Raw genomic sequence first — 14,767 nt, 5'->3', positions numbered from 1 at the left:
TCGAATGTGCAATATTGTGGATGCAACAGATTTTCGTCCTTTGTGGGTGCGAATGGGGGTAGGGCGAAATTCTGAGATATACGTTTTATAGTGAGATCTAACAGAAGTGCGGATACAAAATTTGGTTACTCTAGCCTTAATAGTCTCTGAGATTTGTGGATGCCCCAGATTTTCGTCCTTTGCGTGGGCGGAAGGGGGTGTGGCGAAATTTGGACACGAAACGGTCAAGGTCCGATATCACAGGAGTGTGGATACCAAATTTGGTTGCTCTGGCTCTTATAGGTTCTGAGATCCTTGAACTCATATTTTGCAATTGGCAAAACCGACCATGAAACCTGTGTGTTAGAGAGAGACAGAGCGAGAAAGAATGAAATTGTTTTCTTGATTCTGGCTATAATAATTATACGATCTGATGGAGATTTTACACTCTAGAACATATAGTCATCCTCTACGATTCTGCGTTTTTGGTTTTATCGTATCTTTAAAAATGTGGATTCCACAGATTTTCGTCCTTTGTGGGGGCGGAAGTGGGCGGGGCGAAGTTTTGAAATATTTTTGTAGCAGTGACATATCACAGAAGTCTGGATCCAAAACATCGTTGCTCTAGATCTTATAGTCTTTGAGCACTAGGCGCTGAAGGGGACGGACGGACGGACGGACGGACGGACGGACGGACGGACGGACAGACGGACAGACAGACAGGGCTCAATCGACTCGGTTATTGTTCATGATCAAGAATATATACTTTATGGGGTCGGCAACGATTCCTTCTGGACGTTACACACATCCACTTTTACCACAAATCTAATATACCCCAATACTCATTTTGAGTATCGGGTATAAAAAACGAGGGGAACGTTGTGAGTTGCTGCGGAGACCGCAACTCTACATTTATACCCGATACTTAGTCAGTACGGCTCTCCTCCTCCGGCAGACGCCGCGAATATTAAACGACACGACAAAGAGTGCGTGCGAGAGAGACAGAAAATCAGTCTGAGCGTGACGTCGGACGCTGCGTAGCCACTGCAAATTGATTTCTTGCTTTTGGCTACAAAAATGATCCGATCTGATCCAGATTCAGCAATCTGATAGATATGGTCATTATCTATGATTCTGCGTTTTTAGTTTTCTCGAATGTGCAATATTGTGGATGCAACAGATTTTCGTCCTTTGTGGGGGCGAATGGGGGTGGGGCGAAATTCTGAGATACACGTTTTATAGTGAGATCTAACAGAAGTGCGGATACCAAATTTGGTTACTCTAGCCTTAATAGTCTGTGAGATTTGTGGATGCCCCAGATTTTCGTCCTTTGCGGGGGCGGAAGGAGGTGTGGCGAAATTTGGACACGAAACGGTCAAGGTCCGATATCACAGGAGTGTGGATACCAAATTTGGTTGCTCTGGCTCTTATAGGTTCTGAGATCCTTGAACTCATATTTTGCAATTGGCAAAACCGACCATGAAACCTGTGTGTTAGAGAGAGACAGAGCGAGAAAGAATGAAATTGTTTTCTTGATTCTGGCTATAATAATTATACGATCTGATGGAGATTTTACACTCTAGAACATATAGTCATCCTCTACGATTCTGCGTTTTTGGTTTTATCGTATCTTTAAAAATGTGGATTCCACAGATTTTCGTCCTTTGTGGGGGCGGAAGTGGGCGGGGCGAAGTTTTGAAATATTTTTGACGGACAGACGGACAGACAGACAGACAGACAGGGCTCATTCGACTCGGCTATTGATGCTGATCAAGAATATATATACTTTATGGGGTCGGAAACGATTCCTTCTGGTCGTTACACACATCCACTTTTACCACAAATCTAATATACCCCAATACTCATTTTGAGTATCGGGTATAAAAAAAGATAAGGCGAAATCGGATAGAGAGCGGAGAGCGCGACGACACTCACACAACCAGGGGAAAGATGCCGTTAGAGAGCGCGGCCGGCAGAGAGACTAGGCTGAGGGCCATGAGTACAAACGCAACAACCGTTAGAACCAGGGAAGAGAGACCGAAACACGGAGCACCGGCACCGTTAGAGGGAACGATTGGCAATGCAACGCGTGTATATAGGCGGGTGGAAAACGGAACAACGAACACTTGAAGGTAATTCTCACCAGAAAGAACGCAAGAAAAGCAGCAAGAAAAAAAATGGAGATGAAACGCGGGCTCAACCACGAGGATGGCAGGAAGAAGATGGATGATATGAGGGCCTTCCTGGAGGAGCAACAGGCGATCGTGGGAGGAGGGGGCTATCCCGCCGGTACTTCTCGTCAGCGACGGGCGTCTCTGCTCTCGCGTAGCGACGAGGAGGATTGGTGCGATGGCTCCCAGTTCCTTCAACTGCTGGCCTCGCCGTTGGTGTCACCGGCGCCATCGGGGCACGACTCGGTGTCGCCGACGGTGTCATCGGATGAGGAGGAGGAGGACGACGACGAGGTCATATGCACCGACGGCCCGCGCGCGCCAACCACTCAGGAGAAGGCCAGATGGAGACGGCAGCAAAGGGCGGAGCCGGAGACGAGGAATGGAAGGCCGCTGACCCTGCGCGACAAAATTGAGGCGGTGAGGCGGAGGTTTCAGGAGGCGGAGCCGGAGGAGAAGCGCCGGATGCACCAAGTGCTGGAGAGGGCGCGGGTGATCAGGCGGCGGAGGGACGAGCGGATGGAGGCGCGGCGGCGACAGGCGGAAAGAGCCGCCAGTACGGAGGAGCCCGGCCAAGAAAGCGACGAGGCGCCGCCACCCCCACCATTCCGGGTGGTGCTGCCGCCGAAGCAGCCCCGGACCGACGAGGCGGAGACCGAGGGGGCGCAGCCCCAGGCCACGGGCAAGCGGGCTACGAACCCCGAGGCCGAGTGGCAGCGGCGGCTGCAGCAGGCCGAGGAGGAGGAAGGCGAGCTGTGGCAGCCTACGCCACCGGCCGAGGACGACGAGGGCCCCGAGAGGCGGCAGCCGCAGGCCGAGGAGGAGCAGCACCAGCAGCAGCACCACCAGCAGCCGCATCACCAGCAGCAGGGGCAGGGGCAGTGGCAGCAGCAACCACAGTGGGGGGGACCGGAGGCGGCCGTAATGGGACCGTACGTATCGCAGGAGGTGCGGACCGCCGTGCGCCAGGGGATGGTGTGGCACCACCAGACCCTGCACATCACGTGGGACTCGGGGCCCCGTGCGAAGCCCAGCCAGAGGCCGGCGCCCGGGTGTGGGAGAGTCCACGCGGTAGCAACAACAGGGACCCGCGGAGGAGGGACCCCGGACCCGCCCCCACGACCTCAGCGGCAGCAATGGCGACGGCGGAGGCAGCGACTCGGACTGCAGAGGCGGCAGCAGAGACGCAGACCGCGGAAATGGCGACGGCGGCCCAGACGACGACGGCCGAGGCAGCGACAGACACGGCGACGGCGGAGGCGGCGACGCGGACGGCAGAGGCGGCGACCGCGGCAGCAGAGACGCAGACCGCGGAAACGGCGGTCCAGACAGCGACGGCCGAGGCAGCGGCAGAGGCGGCGACGGCGGCAGCAGTGACGCAGATCGCGGAAACGGCGACGACGGCCCAGACGGCGACGGCCGAGGCAGCAGCGACGGCGGCGACAGCACCGACGGAGGTGGAACTCGCGGAAGTCGAGGCGTGGGAGCGCGGACCGTGGGTGTGGCCCGCACCGGAGAGGTCGACGGCGGCCGAGCGCCCGGCTCTGAAGCGGCAGGCCTCCTGCCCGGAGCCCCGTGCAGGACCAAAGCGGCCGGCCCTGCAACGGCAGAGCTCGGCACCGGCAGCCACGGTCCACTGGACGGCGATCCCGCGGGAGGAGTAGCCGGCGGCGGTGATCCGCGCGCAGACCCAGATTCGCCTCGTGGGTAGGAGGGTGAAAAAGCTGGTGAGCGAGCGGGTACCCGGTACCGCATTGCGATGTCGACCACGGAGAAATATCGAGTGGATCGCATAAGCGCCCCTACACCTTATCGATAGGCGGGGATTCGGCCACAGCCAGAAAATTGCAAGGGCTGGCAGCGCCGCCCGAGCAAAGGCGCCAGAGGGCACCAGGGCGCCCGTGATCCCAGATGCAGTAAGGAGCGCGCGTAAAATAGGGCCGTTTGAATGGGAAAGGCACACTCCGTCGCAAGGTCGCGGAAAACGGGAGTATTCCGCTGCGGGAAGAAAGAGGGGTGTGTGAGGAACCGCGGTTACCACAGGCCGAATTCGACCAAAGCATAGCCGGATAAAGGCGGTGGGACGGTCGGATAAAGGCTGATGGCTGGCTGGATAAGGCAAAGGTCAGCCCAGATACCCACGGATATCCGGATGCGGCGAAGAGGCCAAGGGCCTCGAGAGGAAAAGTGTCCCGCTCTCGGAGAGAGAGAAACGCGAGAGGCAGAGGAGACGGCGGGATCGGGCCGGCAGCGATCCGACGCATGACCAAATAAGGGCATGGGATCACGCCACCGGCCAGGCCCCGTTACGAAGGCCGTGGAAACCAGGAGACGGCGATGGAAAACTACCGACGCCGAGCCGGGGCCCGTCAAGGGGCTATAAAAGGAGGCTGCGGCGACGAAGCGGGTCTCTTTCCGTGGATAAGTGATCGCGCGCGCACGTTGAAACCCCGCCGAAACGTAAGAGTGATACCCGGTACGGTTCGAAGAAGTGCAGTGAAGTGAATAGCAACAGGAAGACAGGCCCCGCCTGCCCCCGAAGTGAGTCTAAGTTAAGAGGTGATCCACATTTGCCGGCGGAAGCTAAGAGGGGAGTGCGAGACGTAGAGTGCGGGTTTGAGTGGCGGGCCAAAGCAATAGCGGAGCACACGACGAGAGCCCACGCGTGGTGGAGATCCGTAGATAAGTGAAATTGTAACATCCAGCCCTAAGTTCTAATATAATTACGAATAAAGCGAAATTCGATTAAAGAAAAGGAAGGTCTTATCATTTGTCGTTGGGGGCAACAATAAAAATACGTTGCGACGAATCTGCCGACCGCTGAGCGAGCCCAGCAAACTCAAGCGAACCAAAAAGCAGGTTCGTTACAAGCTGCTTGGGCCACAGCTAAAGCTCTCATGGCCTTCGCTTCGATACCGTCGATTCCCATTCCGATGCAGAGAGTCCCTAGTGACAGCAGCAAGGACCTCCTAGTCGGAACAGTTGTCGGAGCAGGAGGAGATGGAGCAGGAGCAGCCGGTGCACTTTGTGTGCATGTTTGTCCATTTGACTACGATTGCGGAAACGTATACAGTTCGTTGATCATTATCCGGTTCGTGATGCTCTCGTTTGCCCGGCGACGTGATGTAGCCCATTGAACTTATTGCTGACAGGCGCCGGAGAAAGAGGGCATCCCCTGTTCGATGGTTGAATATGCATCGATATGCAACTAAGGCGTTCCATTCCCTGGTTTATGTTTTGCATTAGCGCAAGGGTTCGCCTCGGACCAGGCCAGGTCTGGCCAGGCAGGCACTTTGGGAATTGGGACAGCCGAGCATTAATTTCACTTGCCACTTATGCCGCATTAAATGACCAGCTTTTGCGAATCTACGGGCCGCTAATGGTGCGTGCAGCCACTGAATTACTAAATGCCTTTAATAGCCTATTTGGAGGTGGAATAATAACGTTTAAATTTATAAGATCAACAGTAGAGTAAATATCGCAGAGCTTTGCGATCTCTAAGATTTAAGTTGAGAGTGTTTTAGTGGATTTAAAATACAGAAACTGTTGGTGGCACCAACAATTGCAGAGCTAAAGACAACCATCTGAACATCACCTTTCACCTATAGGAAATAACTTGCCTTTTGGGTGTGAAATCAATATTTGCGACTCAAAACGCGCTGACAGATGACAGCGCGGCAAATCGCAGAGAAGCTGCTTGCCGTTCAAAATCAAATTAGAGCAAATTCCAGGTACTGGAAGGAAGTGCGCTGCAAGCGCAGGAAACAGGAAGAAGTGGCAGTGCGCCGGCACTCAGGCGGCAGGAAGAGAGTTCTCCGACTTACAGACAGTGTCGTAAGAGGTAAAGTTAAAATCAAATAAGAAAATCTGATTGAATTGAAACTGAGGTAAGCTGCATGCCGCGCTGCTCTGATTTATTGATTTTGCAGAGGAGAAAATTTAATAAAAGACATTTTTATGAGCCGCCCTTTGTTGGGTCTGTTGTTATACCCGATACTCAAAATGAGTATTGGGGTATATTAGATTTGTGGTAAAAGTGGATGTGTGTAACGTCCAGAAGGAATCGTTTCCGACCCCATAAAGTATATATATTCTTGATCAGCATCAATAGCCGAGTCGATTGAGCCCTGTCTGTCTGTCCGTCTGTGCGTCCGTCCGTCCGTCCGTCCGTCCGTCCGTCCCCTTCAGCGCCTAGTGCTCAAAGACTATAAGAGCTAGAGCAACGATGTTTTGGATCCAGACTTCTGTGATATGTCACTGCTACAAAAATATTTCAAAACTTCGCCCCGCCCACTTCCGCCCCCACAAAGGACGAAAATCTGTGGCATCCACATTTTTAAAGATACGATAAAACCAAAAACGCAGAATCGGTGAGGATGACCATATCTTCTACAGTGCAAAATCTGAAAATCTTTTATTGTGACCGTCGGAAACGTGACAGCTCAGAAATGAAGCTATTTTGTGCTGTTTAGGTTATTTACGTTGTGGCCTTTATGCTCTTTGGCGCTGAGGGACGTGGCAGTGGCTCCACCAACGGTGTCGAGGTGAGTGGGAGTGAGTATTTTGGTTAATCCTTTTCGCAGGAACCGAAACTCACGGGTCTGTTTCAGAGGGTAAGTGCGATTGGCTAAGCAAATTGGGAGGACGAATCTTAAGAGTTATTGGCCCCAAAAGAGACGCCGGAAGATATGGAGCAGACGGAGAAACTTGATCCGCAGAAAGCACAGCAATGGCGGCGTGTTGCCAATTTAGCCCTGTTAATACAACGTTTTGTTAAATGCCTCCTTCTAGGCAGTGCGCCATGACCGCGACCTGAACAACGAGTCATCGATGGTCGCCAACGAGGATCCGCCACCGCCACCCAAGCATTTCAGGGTAAGCCACAGATTGAACTGTTGATCCTTCGCAGGGCTTATCCATCAATCTATGTCATTCCAGTCCCGTCGCGCAGTGGCCAATGAGGACCCACCACCACCCAAGGAATTCAGAGTAAGTACATAATGTGTATCCGATTTGATCCTGACCTTTAATCTGTGTGGACTTCTGCCTTCAGCAACGCCGTCAGGCTCCACCCGGTCTTCCTCCACCACCCGAAGGCATGCCAGCACCACCACAGATGTAAGGGTCTACGGATATATACGGATATAGGCATGTAGTTGGGCGTTTGGGTATGTCAATGGGAACCACATCGAAGCAAAGAAAAACCAAGCGAGCAATAAAACTGTTTCAAGCATTCCAAAAATCAAATCCATTGCATTCTGTTTCTGAGAAGGTTCTGTAGGATAATCCCCTGCAGCTGTTCGGGGAGCAGAACAGGTAGAAAGCAGCACCACTTGCTAAGGATGGACTACCTGACCAGTCCAATATATTGTGTATATAAGGCTATGATTGATCCTCAATCAATTCACTCGCTTACAGATCGTTGAAGATGAAGTTCGTTGGCTTTCTCCTACTCAGCAGCCTCACCATCGTGATGGTGGTGGCATTTCCTGGTGACCACAGCGCACATCTTGATCTGCCAGATGCTGGCGACCATGCTAATGCGATTTCCCGATCCGCAGCGCCAGCGACAACAGCGGACCAGGTCGATTCTCTCGTACGTGAGCCTCGTCATCTGCTGAAATATCTGCTCTCGAAGCCCGTTGTGGTACAGCCGATTGTCTATCAGCCTGTTGCGGTGCCGAGGCATGGCTATCCCAGTTACGGATACAGCAATCCCTACTACGGCATCAGGTAGTACTAAATTGTGGTTCATTTAATGGCAAAAATAAAGTTACATTTAAGTCGAATATAAACGCTGTTGTTGTTTCTATTTTATGCAAAGTCAAAACGAAATTCACGGGGGCGCAAATCCCTTAAGTCTTGCCGACTTGCTGGCTACTCGAGAGGCCCCAGGAGTGGCAGTGGAAGCCCCCTCTAATGCCTAATTAGGCATGCCAGGCACGTAAGGTCGATTCCCTGAAAAACTTAGTGAAGGTCGCGCCTCGGTGACGACAATGCTGTGGGATTTTTAAATAATTTTTCGATAAGCAACATGAATACAGGAAACGAATACACGAACCACTTTAAGAGCCATCAATTCGATGCGCCACAGTAATAATGTACTGGCGAATGGAATCCATTCGATACGCTTAAAGCTCTGCTCGAACATCCCTTGACAGATCTTGACACACTTCCATCCCATCGGGTAACTGAGGCTGTCACAAGAAACAATGGAAAACTGATGCCTTCTAATACTTTTGGGTCTCACAGCGAATGGCGTGGCTGAAGTGGACTATCCGATAGACATTGAAAGTGATAGATATTCTACTTCCAGCGCAACGGGCGAACATCCGGATAACGATACTCCCTTCGAATTTCATGCAGCTGTCTACATGAGAGGGAACATTGATAAATGCGCTCAGTACAAGGACTACAAAGTGTGCGCAATCATTAATGGAATGGAGATAACCAAAGCAAAGGGGAAGCCCTATAAATTCTACTTTCGGCGATCTAAGCAGAAGAAACAGATCGAGTTTTACAACGAAATGGCCACTCCGGAGCACCACAGAGACAGTGTGATCCTCGTGCTGCCCTCAGAGCTCATGGAGGATAATGAATTTCTGATAGCCAGAACGAAGAATCCCAAGCGCACTATAGGGATCAAATAACGATATTGAAACCCATGGATATGATGTGATTGTGGGGTTTATTAAAACATGGATTAATCATTCGAGGAACGCTCCCATGATATCCCATGGGGGCAGTTCTTTGCACTCCTTCCTAGTGGCGGCACCCAGGACATCGGGCTGCACAAAGCTCGAGTGGACGACAATCTCGAAGGCGTATTCCCGCATCCAATCCGTCTTAATGCAAAAGGGTGCCTTAAGCCTTGAAATCTTGGCCTTCTCTTCCACACTATCGTTTATCTCTTGGAGATTTGCTGCGGATGAGCTTGGAAACAACGTGGTCGAGTTCGACGGAGCAATGGTGCGGAATTCCAGCGGCTTATCCTCGTCATCCAGGCGTACTTTCGTTAGCAGCAACACCCGATTATGGCGCGTTTCCTTGTAGAGCATGCGTTCCGCCTTGTTGAGATCTGTGCACATCTCCAAGCCAAAGAGCAGCGGAAAGTCAGCAGATGCATTCTTTGAAGCGTGCGCCAGCAGGTCATAGACCAGCCAGACAGCCTTGCCGCCAACCAGCGACCCCACAATGATCGGTACTAGAACATCCATTGACTGATTGTTGTACCGCTGCAGCCGACCACCCACCATGTTCGAGCTGAGAGCCACTTCGTAGTTGTGCAAGTAGCTGGATGACAGGCGCGGATCGTGGCCCAGGCACACCATCTCATCCAGGTCGAAGTCCTTGTTTACCAGTTCCTTGAAAAAGGAGGAGCCGGTCAAGGGCTCCAGGCACTGGTAGCGCTTCTTTGAGTCGTAGTACGTCCACTTGAACTCCTGCGGCGGTTCGCCCAAAACGATATTGATCACTTTATACAGCTGGGGCATCATCTCCCCGATGAGGGTTGGCAGGGCGCTGCCATCGCCATCGAATATGAAGCGATTGTGCAGCACGCTCACAAACTCACGCAGCTGACGGAAACGATGGGTGCTGTGGCTTATTGGATACCTATCCGGGCATATGCTTACCTTACTCCTGAGGATTACATTAAGCTGGCGTGTGCGCCCCGTTGTCTGATAGCACTGTCTGGGTACAACGCCGTACTTCTTCACCAGATTCACAAACATCTGCCAGTTCCCGCCATCCGGAACGACATGCTTCATCAAGTATCGAAATTGTCGCCCATCCACGGGCTCGCCGCGCGTCAGATGCTCGGCCACCGCATGCAGCAAGTAGTTGCATCGCTCCAGCTTGTGCCAGTACACTAGGTAGCCCGCAGAGAACTCGAAGTCCACCGGCAGCGATGGGAAGCTCTTGGCAAACTCCAGGCGCAGCAGGTCAAGCCCCGTGGTGATCCAGGCGGGGCCACCGCTGGTAGTTTTTCCCTCCGAGTCCACCCCATGCTTGATAGGCGGACCCGCAACCACGGTGGACAAAATAGGCAGGCACATCCTCAGAGGATCGTGGGTCGTGCACACATTCTGGGCGAGAAGATTCCGTGGTTTGTTGTAGAACTGCTTGCGCCAAGCGGACAATTGGTCGGCGGTCAGAGAAAAGCAGATGTTGCGCTGTTCTGACTTTCAAAAGTTTGTGCACAAAAATAAACCAGAAATTTAGGGCAAAGTGTGACCAGATGTCAGATGTGCGCGTACCCAGAGTTGTATATCGTTTGCGCGAAAGACCTTCGATAACGAATTTTATTGCTGTAACTGTACTAGAGATGGGCGCGTCAAAAAATTAAATAAATTTATTAAAATATATACGAAATTAAAGAAAATACATATATGAGGAAAGTCTTAGAGTTATTGCATCATAAATTGCTTTGTTGCTCATGCAAAGACAACAGTAGGGCTACAAAACCATCGAGGCACTATCGATAACATCGATACACTGTCCCGCGCCCATCACAGAACTGTACTTCAATAATTCCGCAATTAAGCCGCGGCGCTTCATTCACAGAATTTCTGCTAATCAATCACACCTAAGCTGTGCGCCGATTCCCGAGTAAGCGACTCCCACACACGGAATTATGACAATGAAATTATTTTGCGACTAGTAGACAGATTATTGTTAAGCTCTGGGAAATTTGCATAGCAATTGAACGGGGGATCAGCTGGGGATACCAGTAAATGGTGACACCTCCCTCTCAGCGAAAAAACCCATTTGTTTTTTCAAAGTAAATATTTAGCATTTTTATGGCGCCCCTCGAGTCGTGGCCACGGAAAGCGAGACAAATGTTGTAGCTCGTCAATAAACTTTATTTGCGTCACTTTTGTTGAATGCATTTTGCTACCCAGTATGATCTAGAGATTGCTATTGCCTATCATCCTGTAGCGGTTCTCCACAGCATAGCGATCTCCCACAAAGTAACTATTGCCGATCCTGCCCATCACCGTTCCATCGGGGAGATAAACAAACACATTGCCCTTTGAGAGCTGCACTGTGGCTGGGTGACCGTTAAAGTCGATTGATTGCCTTTTCTCCACATTGGCTCCAAGGGGTCGGAACGTGTACGTTTTGGAGCCTTCAAGCAGCTTAATGATACCATGGTCTACAACGAATCTGTGCCCATTGTAGGTGATTTTGTTGTTATCGCCCGAACCGTATATTAAGGTGTGGTCGTTTTCGCTAATCGTAGTCGCGGAGGAGGCGAACTTCTGGCTTTTGCTGTTGAGGAAGCTCAGGTTATCGTCGTCCAGTGAGGCATCCTCTTCGGAGCCGAGCAATCGAGGCACAGCTGTTTTGGCAGAGATAAAGATATTCCTTGGATAATCCTCAACAAAGGGTAGATCCTTACCGTTACCCAGACAGGCGATGCTCCCAATCAGCCCCAGTATTATCCAAGTTCTACCCAAGCCCATTTCGCAGCGACTATTTCAATGCCAGGTCGAGTTCCAGCTATTTATACTCCACGGTAGTCCCTCTATATACGACACCAAAGCAGTCGTTTTGGGAAGAGCGATGCGTGGCGAATCGGTGAGCTTTTGATGGGCTGTTGTTAGGCGAGTGTCTTTAACATTGTTGCAACATACAAAGAAGTCTATATTCTCCCATTTTTCACCCTGGATTTGATTGGACTGTGGTTTGTAATACACAGAAGGAAGCATCTCCGAACTCTCTCCGTCTGTCCGTCTATTTCTCTGCAATAGGGGAAAATGGGGCCAATAATTTCTTAATATCAAGAAAATAAATCAATCAAACGATCAGCAATCCCATTTGTTTAACAAAGATATAGATTTATTAGTCGTCAAGCTTCATTACAGGGTTTTTTTTTGTTTAGATGCTTTGCTTCACTCGCCTAGAAGCGAATGTTCCCCAGACTCCTCTGGAGATCCTCGTTCATCTGCTGGAGCGTTTTCTTTAGGCCTTCTTGCACTTGCCGCTGGATGTTCTCGGCATACTTTTTGGCCTCCTCTTGCAGCTTGTCCCGATTCTCAAAGGATGTGCTATCGCCAATGAAGAAGGTATTACCAACAATGGCAATCACCGTTTGATCGGCTAGCTCTACAATGACATCGCCGTGAGAGTACTGCACTGTGGCGGACTGGCCGTTGATGACAATCGCCTCTCTCTTCTCGACGTTGGGCGGCTGTGTCTCGAACGTGTACTGCTTGCCGCCCTCCTTCAGCGTGATGACGCCATTGACCACGTTGATCGAGTGTCCATTATAGCCACTGTAGTTGATGTTTCCCGTACCGTATTGGAGGGTCTTGCCATTGCTCGTGATGATGTTGGACTGCCCACCATTGATGAAGATGTTGTTGTCGTTTGGTGAGATTCTGGCCGTCAGCCATCGGGTGCTACAGGGGGACAAACGGATGACGGGTCGGCTCGCACAACTGTGAACTCGAAACTGAGGCGCAGCCGCTCCGGTTAGTAATACCCGGTGCGGTCTGCGTCTCACACCCCCCCCCTAGGACACAGAGGGTTGCGAGCGAACCGTCACCCGCCGTAACTGTGCACACCGGTGGAAGTGCGACTATACTCTCCCCGTGAGGGCGGCTGGAAACAGGTCCTAGCACGGTCATGTCTCTGCTAGGATGCTGGCGAATGGTAGTCGGGCGGAGAGAAGAAAAATCTCAGTGAAATTACCCCAATCCAAGGTGACACTGTTATATGCCGAGGGATGCATGGCCGGGGGGTGCCCGGTCGCTAATATGCGGACTCTAAATACCTGCCGACCTCCAGTTTAAATCAGGCTTCCCGGGGCAAGCGGGCTATGCCTCGGGTGACCATCCCCTTCCCGCCTACTCGGGGGAACTACTATGCCAAATAATAAACATATAAAAACCAACAAAGCCGCAAAGGAGCTCGGTACTCCTCTTAAAGTACCGGAGGGACAAGCCAATCCCTCTGCACCAGCGCCTGGGAAACCGGGTCCAAAGAAGACGGGGAAGGAGACTGAGTCGGTCCACCGTCTTCAGGCAGCAGCCGCAGCGAGGGGGGGCCCGAAAAGCCAATCGGGTCCTTCCAAGTCGGGTGGCTCCAAGGGCGAAGCGGATACCGGGGTGGCTGCCAAGCAGAGCGTAATCGCGGCTGGTAAGCGCACCGGGACCGAAGAACCCATGGGAGCCACGGCGGGCAGCGTCTCTGCACCACGGGGTGGAAAGCCGTCGTACCAGGACAGGAGACGAGCGGCTTTCATCCTGTCCAACGAAGACCCGAACTTCAAGGCGTCAGCCGAAGGAAAGGAGCAGAGGCTGTGGGCCTGCTCAATCCTTCCACTGTTCCAGCCAGCCAAAGCCGGAAAGGGCGCAGCCAAGGCCGCCAACAAGCGGCAACGCTCAGCGGAGGACCCCGCAAATCAGCCAGGCCAAGCCCAGCAAGCCAAGCGGGTGAAGCCCCACCTCACGAACCGGTCGTTCGCTGAGGTGGCGAGGGGCAAGACCCTGATCGGTGTCCTGGACAGGGGCGCCGAGGACGGCCATGTCCCTCGCGATAAGTGGCACCTGGTGGAGAACGAGCTCCAGGACCGGTTCCTACTGGAACTGGAGGAGAACGGCGGACCACCGCCCAAGTGTGAGGACGCAGGATGGCATCAAGGCAAGGTGAAAGCCATCGCCTGCCAAGACGCTCGCTCTGCGGCCCTCTACATGAAGGCGGTGGCGGCCCTAAAAGAGGTCTATCCAGGGGCGAAACTGGAGGCCGTGAAGTGGGGAGATGTCCCTAGTCGCCCGAGAGCCAGAGCGTGGGTCTCGGCTAAGCCTGCAGAGCCTGAGAAGATCCTCAGGTTACTGCAGGTCTGCAACCCCCACCTTCCTACAGCCGATTGGAAGGTGGCAAAGGTGGAGGATATCCAAGGGCAGAGGTGCCAGATTATCCTCGTCCTAAATGAGGAATCCATTGATCTCCTCGCAAAGTCGGACGGTGTAGTGGATTATGGCTACAAGAACGTCACCATATCCACTTACAAGTCCGATCGCAAGGGCAGGCAAGCGGAGGTCGAGCCAGACCCGGAGCTGCCGGAGATCCCGAAAGAGGGGGCCTCGTGCGAGGAAGACAACCCGGCGTCGGATGCGGCGTCCATGATGTCGGACGATATCTTGGACGACTACGCGTTCGACGAGAGCGACCTAGCCAGAGGTTTCAGCCACATCGTTGTCGGGGAGGAGCCGGAGTCCCCTGACAGCGATCTAGAAGCAACAATGGGGGAGGCGAGCCTCAGGAATGTCGTTGACGCTCCTGCAGATAAACCTCCACCATTGTAAGGCAGCATGCGCTGCTCTACTGCTCCACCTGGCCAAAGGTGGAGCCGACATAGTCCTCATTCAGGAGCCCTGGATCCTCGGAAACAGGGTCTCCGGTCTGAGGACTTCTGACTACTTCTGTAGCTGAAACCGCAGGTAAAATTCGTACCTGCATTCTTGCAAAAAGAGAGTTGCACTTATTTTTGCTCCCAAATTTCAGCAATGAAGACCACACCGCAGTTAGCCTTGAAGGCCAGGAGCGCTCACTGAGGATCTGCTCCGCATATATGGGGCATGAACAACCAGACCCCCCTCCACACGCGC

The 14,767-nt window shown here is 52.5% G+C and overlaps 4 protein-coding genes and 1 pseudogene across 4 annotated transcripts; 2 read left to right on the top strand and 3 right to left on the bottom strand.

Moving 5' to 3' along the window:
- Positions 1–6,598: 6,598 nt before the first annotated feature.
- Positions 6,599–7,397, top strand: LOC117193009 (annotated as a pseudogene).
- A 148-nt stretch (positions 7,398–7,545) lies between these two features.
- On the top strand, positions 7,546–7,945 carry LOC108160585. The gene has a single exon (XM_017294679.2). The coding sequence runs from the start codon at positions 7,579–7,581 to the stop codon at positions 7,885–7,887; it is 309 nt and encodes a 102-aa protein (XP_017150168.2). The 5' UTR covers positions 7,546–7,578; the 3' UTR covers positions 7,888–7,945.
- Positions 7,946–8,821: 876 nt separating this feature from the next.
- Positions 8,822–10,459, bottom strand: LOC108160582 (bleomycin hydrolase). Its single transcript, XM_017294676.2, has 2 exons — positions 9,785–10,459; positions 8,822–9,727 (listed from the first exon to the last, which is right to left on the bottom strand). Exons 1-2 carry the CDS (start codon positions 10,205–10,207, stop codon positions 8,858–8,860), a joined length of 1,293 nt encoding a protein of 430 aa, XP_017150165.2. The 5' UTR covers positions 10,208–10,459; the 3' UTR covers positions 8,822–8,857.
- Positions 10,460–10,993: 534 nt separating this feature from the next.
- LOC117193533 lies at positions 10,994–11,628 on the bottom strand. Its single transcript, XM_033398280.1, has 2 exons — positions 11,554–11,628; positions 10,994–11,493 (listed from the first exon to the last, which is right to left on the bottom strand). The coding sequence occupies exons 1-2, from the start codon at positions 11,615–11,617 to the stop codon at positions 11,060–11,062; spliced, it is 498 nt and encodes a 165-aa protein (XP_033254171.1). The 5' UTR covers positions 11,618–11,628; the 3' UTR covers positions 10,994–11,059.
- A 403-nt stretch (positions 11,629–12,031) lies between these two features.
- Positions 12,032–12,561, bottom strand: LOC117193392 (the record flags this gene model as incomplete). The annotated part of the gene is made up of 1 exon (XM_033398142.1): positions 12,032–12,561. A coding segment is annotated over one exon (507 nt), but the record flags the coding sequence as incomplete, so codon positions are not given.
- Positions 12,562–14,767: the final 2,206 nt, after the last annotated feature.

This window comes from Drosophila miranda, assembly GCF_003369915.1.
Source record: "Drosophila miranda strain MSH22 chromosome Y unlocalized genomic scaffold, D.miranda_PacBio2.1 Contig_Y2_pilon, whole genome shotgun sequence".
Lineage (NCBI taxonomy): Eukaryota > Metazoa > Arthropoda > Insecta > Diptera > Drosophilidae > Drosophila > Drosophila miranda.
The sequence above is the reverse complement of the archived record's forward strand: the minus strand, read 5'-3'. Positions and strand labels throughout refer to the sequence as shown.

What these genes read in the sequence shown, in the direction of transcription:
- LOC117193533 (XM_033398280.1), bottom strand. Translation starts at nt 11,617, where the DNA reads ATGGGCTTGGGTAGAACTTGGATAATACTGGGGCTGATTGGGAGCATC. An exon ending in CATCGCCTGTCTGGGTAACG is followed by an intron (nt 11,494 to 11,553) that starts GTAAGGATCTAC and finishes CTGCCAAAACAG; the next exon opens with CTGTGCCTCGATTGCTCGGC.
- LOC108160582 (XM_017294676.2), bottom strand. Translation starts at nt 10,207, where the DNA reads ATGTGCCTGCCTATTTTGTCCACCGTGGTTGCGGGTCCGCCTATCAAG. An exon ending in ATGTAATCCTCAGGAGTAAG is followed by an intron (nt 9,728 to 9,784) that starts GTAAGCATATGC and finishes CGTTTCCGTCAG; the next exon opens with CTGCGTGAGTTTGTGAGCGT.
- LOC108160585 (XM_017294679.2), top strand. Translation starts at nt 7,579, where the DNA reads ATGAAGTTCGTTGGCTTTCTCCTACTCAGCAGCCTCACCATCGTGATG.